At 35.7% G+C, this 10,088-nt stretch overlaps 1 protein-coding gene across 10 annotated transcripts in view; it reads right to left on the bottom strand.

Moving 5' to 3' along the window:
* Positions 1-242: 242 nt before the first annotated feature.
* LOC117106799 (calcitonin receptor-like) overlaps positions 243-10,088 on the bottom strand; it is a 132,773-nt gene continuing 122,927 nt past the window's right edge. For 9 of the 10 annotated variants that reach the window (XM_033248253.1, XM_033248254.1, XM_033248252.1 and 6 more), the window contains 5 exons: positions 6,125-6,194; positions 5,391-5,476; positions 4,023-4,146; positions 2,252-2,293; positions 243-1,402 (listed from right to left, as the gene is read on the bottom strand). In XM_033248253.1, the coding sequence (XP_033104144.1) occupies positions 995-1,402; positions 2,252-2,293; positions 4,023-4,146; positions 5,391-5,476; positions 6,125-6,194 (730 nt within the window). In that variant the 3' untranslated portion in view covers positions 243-994. Of the gene's footprint in view, positions 1,403-2,138; positions 2,294-4,022; positions 4,147-5,390; positions 5,477-6,124; positions 6,195-10,088 lie in introns of all 10 variants that reach the window. The other variant, XM_033248261.1, reaches the window with a different exon arrangement.

The raw sequence follows: 10,088 nt of genomic DNA, 5'->3' as shown, positions 1-10,088 counted from the left end.
GGGGGTTGGGGGGGGGGGGGGTTCGTTTTCCCCCTCTGTGAAGAAACGTAACAAAATACTATGGGTCCTGGCTTACAAAATTCATGCTAATTAGACGCGGATCCACACTGTTATTTTGAAGGAGTTATTTTAACTCCAAAGGAGTTATTCTGTACCTAAAAAAAGGTACAGAATAACTCCTTTCCAGTTAAAATAACTCCTGTCTCTTATACACATCTAGATGTGTATAAGAGACAGATATATATACATATATATATAATTTTTAATAGTTTACATTTTTACATAATACAGATTTTATTTGCAACCAAACTCTCGCAAATATGCAAAAGTTGTCCAACTACAGAATGTGGCAATCTGTCCACGTTCGGATAAGCTGCTCGCACACCACACACAAACCATGAACTAACGTGTTCACGCCCTCACTCATGGCCACGCTCGAACGTAGAAAACCTACTATGTACACGCTGACAAAGTGTTGACATACGTAGACACGACTATTGTGATACAACTGTACATACACAATTTGAATGTCCACTCTGTGACTTGAGAATCACAAACACACACACGAAACAATGTCAATATCAAATATATGTATATAAAGCTCAATAACATACCGTAGCAAATGTCTTTAGACATACTCTAAGTATGTACATACTATTTTAAAGATATAACTTTTTTAATCTTTCGATTATTTGGTCCACTGTACAAGTATTCAATAAATTTACAGTTTAAATCAACATTAATATAGAGGTAAAGTATATCGAATTAGGCTTCTTAAAATGGCATTTATACAACTATTAATACATTAACATCACTTTAATCTTTAAAAGATCAAATATATCCTATCTACAATGACACCGCGTAGTTGAGCCTACCATCAGCCTCTTGATGAAGCACCACTTCAACACATAAAGTTGGAAACTGTGTACAGTATAATTATTGATTTGAAAGTATACGTCGTTCATGTACAAACACGTCGTGTGGGCTTAACATTTTATACAGCTGTGTCGATCTGCACATCGCAATAACCGCTATCTAAGAGGGTAACATGGCCAATTTTAAACTCGTTTTCTTTGTCCGGCTCGACAGTATTTAGCAAGTTTCTGTCAATAAGTGGCGTATTAACTTCGGGTGGTTTCTCAACTTGCGTGTTACTGTTGGCATCTTTTAGAACCATAGGTCCGTTGCTCAGATGAGGTGAGTTTTCAAGAGACCCATTAGGTCGACTGTGTTCTTGCAGTACACAGTTATTCAAGTCTCTGCGGCGCGTATTTTGTGGCGTTGTGTTTGAGTACTCCGTCATAGAAGTGTGCGTTAGCGTACTGTTACGTGTGTATTTGCTGCGTCTCGACTTTCGGTTCACGGTGTAGTTAAACCACCTCCGTATAATTTGTGCCTTAACCTATATGACATAATCCAGGAAAAAACATGAAACCGTGAATCAGATACGGGTGGAATAGTAATCGCGTTCACCTACATTTTTGTTACAGTAATAGTAAATTATATATGTGTTATTTAATGATAGGTCTACTAAACGAATGCTACTGTACTTCTTTTTTTTTAATTGTAACTGTTTGGGTAGAAACAATTTATATAATAAAATATAGTAAAATATTTAAATTCATTACAAAAACGAAATACAGTAACTAAAACTTATAAAATGTTATACAAATATATGAAATATACAAACATAAAACATAGAAATAGGAATATTGACAAGAATTGGTGCCACTAAACACCACTAAGACACATAATAATAATAATAATAATAATAATAATAATAATAATAATAATAATAATAATAATAATAATAATAATAATAATAATAATAATAAGGCCAAAAAATGTATATTTGACAATTATTTTAAATGTAAATGACTAGTTGGTCTAACTATGCAAAACAATGAATAAAAAATAAAACTTCTATATTACCATATAACTATAGAACATCTACTAAGTATTACTAAACAGTAGCAAAAGGCCTATAGAACATATCAAAGCAACACTATAACTATATTAGTTGCAGATTCTTAGCGAGCAACATACAAGAATATATTAGAGTAGTTTAAAAGAAGTAAAATTTAAATGAAAGAAATAAAGTAAACAGAAATGTTGTTAGTTTATCATTATATTATCACCTGATTGTGCAAAGAAAAAAACATGAGATCAGAATAGTTTTTTTGAGTTAAGCCAAGTGAGGGAAACGCGTCGAAAGAAAGTATTGGTAACTCCTTAGCAACGCATCATTTACCTCGGCGTTGAAGAAACAGAAGATACAGGCGACGAAGAAACCCTATAATAAAATAAAATAACAATAATAATATATCACTTTATTCAAAAATTATAGATACATGCTGAATATGCGTCATGTACAATTTCTGCTTAAGTCATGTATACTCGATACATTTTGAAAAATATACTGAATAACATTTGGAACAAACTTGCTTATACATGTAAATTTGTAGTAGAAATTGATGCAAGAGAAGTACTATTGACAGACCATGGATGTATACCTGACAGAACGCAAGAAGAACTAGATTATGAAATACATTAACGATATAATAATATACCTGCGTTTGTTGCACCAAGCTATGATTTTGTTTTTAAATATCTGTGTTACTAAAACGTTTCCTTCTGTGTTTTAAGTCGGTCGTGTCGCAATCATTCGACATTTAAAGAAATACAACTAAATTACCCATAGAACATAATCTTATTGACCTATATCTGCTCGACAAAATGTCTACTTTTTTGACATACGCGATGTGTTATATTTTGATTCGATATTATACCTACTTTTCGACGACACATGCAGTAACATAATGTAAACATACTGGTATAGAGCAAAAGAAAATCACTAACTCTCTTCAATATCATAGCTGGATAAAAATACAAGAAATTTCCTATTACGTCTAGAAAAACAAACCATCTGAAAGATTTTAGATGGAGTTTTTGAACCTACAGTATAAAACAGTCTCAAAGAATAAACATGTATACGGAATAGGGGAAGTCGTGAATATAGGTCGATAATTATTATAAAGCCTTGTTTATTGGCTAAGGTGCAACGCCGATTAGAAAAAGTATAGTGGCAGTATGACGTCAGCATAGAAAATAGTCAGAAGTAGACCTGGTATGAAATTACTTGAAACCAGCCTCACCAGTATAACATGATGTCAACCTAGCACGCAACTACCCAGTTCAATCGCGGATCCAGGAATTTAAAAAAATAGGGGGGGGGAGTGAGGGGCTGACCCCCACTGCTACTGGAACCACTCTCACCTGTATAGCATGATCTAAGTCTACCATGCCACTACTGGGGGATCAGCCGTATTTGTATACCATGATGTAGGTCTATAAAACTACCAGAGAGCAAACCTCAGCTGAATATGATGTAGGTCTGGCTTGCAACCATCAGAGATCCAACGCCCACCTGATCAACCTCAACTGTATAGCATTGGTTTGGCACGCACGAAATTACCGGGACCAGCCTCGCCTTTATAGCATGGTGTAGGCTGACATTGAACTACCAAAGACGAGAACCAATCACCATATGTAATTTCATGCTATAGCAAAGGAAGCAGAAGAATGAACTTTCGGAGATCAGTTAAATGTGCCCAAGTTCGTTAGGCCCTATGCCTAAATAATCAGGAGGTGCCTCAGATCATACGGTGTAGGCTGCAATGTTCTTTTGAGATTACTCGACAGCAAAGTGAAAAGTATAAAAGTATATAAATTCCTAACCTCCGTAATAAATACTTAGGCCTATGTAAATTGCTCCTTCGTGCTGAGTACCGAATCCATAAAAACAAAATGTCTGATCTGACAGAATTAAGAGGTTCGAACATATACAATAATTTTTAAGAAACAATAGTTTTCTTTTATACTTAACAGCGTTTCATTTGTCCAAATTCAATAATATAACTGCATAATATGTAGGGCGAATATTGTAATCAAACAGTAAGATTTAATACAAATTGGATCAATGTGAATTAAAGTAGTAGTTGCAATAAATCATTTATATTTACTTGGATTGATAGACACACCGCCATGAAGTAACTGTAGAATACACCGTTTTTAATACGCATCGGCATAATGATGTAATGTAGACCAAGGAGAGGTACTAATATCAACGTTGCTCGTGCCGCTCTCCTGTAAAATGAACATAAACAACAAAATGTATACTAAATTTTCAAGAGCTTATAAAATTTCATTCACCTATTCGCGACGTTCATAGAATATTGTATATTTGTTTATAACTTTACAATATATTACATTACAGTAAAGGAGAACTGTATAGTGCGTAAAAGGAATCCGAGGTAACTAATCCTTGAATGATTGATTTTCAATCACACTCACTGTTGCGGAAACGATCGCCACTGTACCTGGGTATTTATGCAGGACTAAGTTAGGGGTCTTAAACTTGATATAGGTTTGTGGCGGTTACTGCCAGGGCTCTTAATTTGGTAAAAATGTTTGGCAGTGATGTAGCTGTTGCTGTTCGGGCTCTAAACTTGAGGTAGGTTTTTGCCAATGATGTAGCTGTTGCTATTAGGGCTCTAAATTTGAAGTAGGTTTTTGGCAGTGATGCAACGTTTGCTGTTCGGGCTCTAAACTTGAGGTAGGTTTGTGGGTGGCAGTGATGTAGCTGTTGCTGTCAGGACTCTACTTGAGGTAGGTTTGTGGCAGTGGTGCAGCTGTTGATGTCAGGGATCTATACTTGAGAGGTAGATTTGTGGCAGTGATGTAGCTGTTCTGCCAGGGGTCCTGATTTGATGAAGGTTTGTGGCATCAGTGATGCAGCGGTTGATGTTCGGGGTCTAAACTTATGTTGGTTTGTGGCAATGATGTAGCGGTTGCTGTTTGGCCTATTAACTTGAGGTAAGTTTGTGGCAGTGATGTAGCGGTTGCTGTTAAGGCTCTTAATTTGATGTAGTTAGCAGCGCTGCAGCGTTTGCTATACGGGCTCATATTTCGATGTTTGGTGTAGCGGTGCAACATGCTTCTCGGCTCCTAAACTTGAAGTCAGAGCAGCGTTTGCTGTTCAAATTAAGCCTGGTTTCTTAAAAATGCACTGCAATCATTACACTGAGTAGTTAGTTGTTCTCGACGCAATCGAAAGTTTCTCCGATTCGATCGACTAATCAGCGTTGCTGTCAGTAGTTAGCGATAGCGTGTAGTGATTTTAAAGAAACCAGGATGAAGGATATGACACTGTTACTTTGCTTATGAATGGTTTTAATTAATATTGAGTATGCTATTGGAATAAAGTTATTCAAATGGCAAAAAGGTGTTGCTCTATTGCCAGTGGAGCATATGTGGCTGCACATAAGTACATGCTCTTTAAGTAATTATGAAACGTTTATTCAACAGTAACCAGGATTTGAAGGCTTTACCTGTAGCTAGAGTTGGCGCTGTTGTGAGTGTGCTGCAGCTTAGATACAAGCACTCTGAGGATGTTGAGGAGCATCAAGAAATTGACCTGCAAGTAGACACATGAAGAAGTATTTACACACCGTAGTAATTTCAACAAGGAAATTCATATTTTATGTAACGTAAATATTTTTCTTGCATATACTTTTGCATTTCTTTTTCCTACCGTATATACTTAGCTATTTATTTTATATAAATATGAACCGAATTCATAAATAACTTTATACATGATAGAGTGTTACGTTTGAAAACCTTTGGCAAAAAAATAGTTATTTGGCTTTATTAACTAATCACAACATTTATATTCAAACGTTATGGTGAGTGCCGCGCATATACAAAGGTGTCCTCAAACTACTAAAGCTGTGTAGGCCCTATAGGCCTACCACTTTGCAATACCGTATACATGGAGAATTCAAAGGCGGCAATCAGTAGCCGACCAGCTCTTCCCACTCAAACGTGTTGAAAAAAGAAAACATTTAAGTTTTAGATTACCATTTTGCGCCCATTACAAGGGTTTCATAGCCATAACGGTTTTTTAACGTTTTTTTTTTTCACCTAAGCCCCATCCATGGTTTAGCTGAGGTACCGTAGTCTGGATCTTCATCTGTAAAAGTCTCTTCCGGGGCCCCTTTTACTTCGAGTTCTAGACTAGATATACTTTATACGAATCCGAGTTATAAATAGTATGTATACTCACAACTAGGACAGCAATTATTGGAACTGCTAAGATCCAGTCCAGAGAAGACGGATTAGTCCAACATACATTGCTACAAAATACATTATGTAGGAAATGCAAATTGAATTAATATACATATTAATAATATTATATCCTAATAACATACATACCAAGTCTCACGCATTCGCATTCGGCGTGAAACTCACGCATTTGTGGTATGTCTCATGTTCTCATGCATTGAGACCAAAATCTCGCGCAAATGTAATGTCTAAATTTAAAAATACATGTCTCTCTCCAAATAAAATACCCTCCAATAAGACCACCTACAATTAAAGATTCACTTCTGCGGGACCGGTTGAATGCCCATCTTTTATCATTAGTTGTTCTCTCCAATTAAAGATTCCTTCTATTTAGAGACCAAAGACTACGGTTATGGCGGGCCCAACTGAAAATTTCCCCCCACTTATAGACCACTATAAAATAAATAGTGATGGTAATACAATTTTTTTCTGTAATACCTTGTGTTACAGAAAATATTAGCCAATACACTGTTTTGTGTGCAGTGTCTTGTGTATATTGAAACGATACTATTAGTGACAATGTTAGTACTATTTAGTGAAAAAACAAGTTGGATGTCTGGCTACCATTTAAACTGTTTTATTAAAAACTTGAGGGCACTCTGAGAGTGCATACCTCCGCCCACAACATAATTCTCCTTTGTATAAATTTCCCAGGCATACTGTCCCCATGAAAAAATGTATTCAGTGCAGTGCTGATGCTTAAATGGCTTGACCGGTAATAAGACGTTATGTTTGCACGGACATTGAAATAAAAGATAATGAAAAAACCCCGAAATAGACATTATGGAATTCGAACCCGGTGTCGGTAGTGTGGAAAACACAGTGGCGTAACTACCGCAGGTTCAGCAGGTTAATTGAACCTGGGTCCCCAAGCTCCAGGGGCCCCCAAGCTCCAACGGCCCCGATCTATAAAAAACAATCTAAAAAAACCAATATAGGCCTAGAAAATCAAATCTAGATTGATAGCATTTATCTTTATATAATACTGCATATCATAAATTCAAATTGTTAAAAATAATCACTTACGCCTATCAGTGGCTTAACTTCCACAGGTTCAGGCGGTTCATTGAAACTGGGCCCCCGATCTACAATGCCCCCTTATAGTATAATATAATGAAGCAATGCATAGAAAAATATTGATTTATAATATTGAATACTGAACTTTATAATTTAAAATTGTTAATAACTTAACTTTAAAATAATTAAATATAGGCCCTATGCCTAGGCCCCTATGCCTAGTTTTAAAAATTGTCACTTAAACGTCGATCATCGTGATGGATGGAAATCCACAGTGAAACAGGTTATCTATGCATGCATATAAGCCGTTATAATATATATTACCAACAAATATCCCTTGGCAGTAAAACTGTCCTTTCTTTTGTAAAGACGCCGCTGATATTTGCTGGGGCGTTTGTCCCTGTATCCTGACCAGTTAGTACTCACTTCACTTTAACCTGCATTAGTCATAGTGTACTTATATGGCGTGAGACTTACGCTTTCAGGCCTTATCCCTATCTTTGTGAAATTTAATTCTTTTTCCAATATTTCATAATAGAATATGCAGTTTTATAGTTTCACGTAAAAGTCTGCTTGAATTTAGATTTCCCGAACGATAGTGTCAGTTATTTTTTCATTATTGCAGTTCACTTGCTGTCGGCATAGTCCTATTAGCAAATGGTGGCTAAAGTTCAGGTTTTTAAATTTTCAATTTAAGACAATTTTCAAATTTTAAGCCGTTTTCTTGTATCGCTATTTCACATTTTGTCACTTATTGTATTTTTATACCATGATATAGATTCGAAATAAAAACAACAATTTTTAAGTCTTAGACCCCCCCCCCCTTCAGACATCCGCACCTTTCCCCAACCCAGTAATGTTTCAAGCCGAATTAATAAGATAAAGTCGTACCAGACTGTCTTTTATGCCAAATTCAAATGATACTGTATAGTTTATTTTATTCTGTAGATTTTATTGTATTGTGGAGCTCCTCGGAAGGGCTGTGTTTTTTGCTAAGATTGCTACTCTACAGACATAAAATGGAATTAGTAATTAATATTCCTGCACTGAGGACTAAGATATACGGTAGGATTGTTCCCGGCGGATCATGACTTTATATAAAAAATAATAAATTGTACAGCACTTGATTTCATGGGTTCGTGACCGGAATGATGTTAGACGGGGGATGGTATTAGTATGGATAACTTCAGAAAAAGTGCAGTAATTTATAATTTATGCGTCAAGGGCCCTCAGAACCTTGTTACGCTACTTGGAAAGCATTCTTATAGCCACTAAACAAAACTGTTTCCACATGAATCGCTGTAAAATTAATGCCACTATATTTTGTTACACTTATTCGGCAAACCCCGTAGGCACACAAACGCATGTCCATACGGCAGACAGTTAAACATTAGTTTTCGTTCATTGCGCCCTTGACCTTTGACCCTAACCCTTAAAAATTTAGTCACTTCCAGATCTTTGGTCATGGAATATTGTAGCCGAGTTTGGCAGTGATGAAATCTGTGCACTGCAGGCTGTTATATCTCTCTAACGCTCTTCCGATATCTATTATAAAAATTGTTATCTGTAGGCGGGAATATATAAAAAGTAGTTTTTCGTCGATTGTGACCTTGACTTTGACCATAACCCTTCAAAATTTAATCACCTCGAGATCTTTGGTCATGGATCATTATGACCAAGTTTGAGGCGTTTTTGTGTTGAAAATTGTGGCATGTAAGCTGTTCACAGACAGGCAAACACACAAATAGACACATAGACAACCAAATAAACAGGGGCGGAGATAATAAATAATAACATGAAGTACATCCATTTTAAAACATTTAATGTAGGCCTATTATTTTTCAATTTCCTTCTACATAGAGAAATCTAAAGATCACATTTAGTGTCCAGAAGTTCAAAATCTCCTGTAGAGTCCCGGAATAAAATCTCCTGGAAATCGCCGCCAGGAAGGACTCCCGCACTCCCGCGACCAAGCAAAAATTATGATGATATTTTCATGCTTTTACAAGTTTTTACTACTGTATTATAAATTATCTCTCAGAAGTTGTGCCAATCATAACTGCTATCACCATGCACAACAAAATATGTGTTAAAAAAAACTCAGTTAAACAGATCTCCCGGATGTGAATTCTTCCAACTTGGCGGTTTTTAATTACAGTATTTTTTTTCTTCTACTTTTAAAATATATAGCGGTTTTAGTGTATTTTTTACAGACTACATGCATCAAAAACAGATGGTTTGTGTATACAGTGCTCCATATCAAATACCAATAGTGTTTGTAGGACGTTGAAGTTTGTATTTTTCTAATTAAATGGATATTTGGGTAAGAGCGCAGGACGTGATGTGTGGCTACCGAGAAATAATTTATAATTAATGAATCCGTAACAGCACACAGTAATCTATTCTAAAACACTTGGAAGAAAACATTCACACATAATGTTTAATATGTAATGGTTTTGGCATACCCAAATAAAAATGTTCCCTTCAATAAATACATTAAAATAAGCCTATATAGTGATTTTAATGCAGTTTAAAAATATATGATGATTATAAACAAACATCAAAATAATACTCAAAACAAGATGATGTACGGTATTGTGTATACAGTGCTCTACTAGTAGAGGCCTATAGATGTACTTCAACTGATTTCCTCCACCCTGCTTACTATTGTTTATTCTATGTTGTGAGCTAAATTTGAATAAAATAAAAAAATAAAAAGTAGGAGGATGTTGTTATGGTGATTTGTATAGAACAATTGCAGAATTAGTGTGACTACGGGGAAATGGTACAATAAGAATCAATACCAGCATACAGACCAAAATTGCTGAACACCTAAACCCAGGTCCCGATGTGTATAAGAGACAGCATATAAGCCGTAACAATATATA

Source organism: Anneissia japonica, unplaced genomic scaffold (genome assembly GCF_011630105.1).
Source record: "Anneissia japonica isolate Jap-2015-1 unplaced genomic scaffold, ASM1163010v1 scaffold2471_len1564793_cov202, whole genome shotgun sequence".
NCBI classification, from domain to species: Eukaryota; Metazoa; Echinodermata; class Crinoidea; order Comatulida; family Comatulidae; genus Anneissia; species Anneissia japonica.
This window is presented reverse-complemented; position numbering and strand designations above follow the sequence as displayed.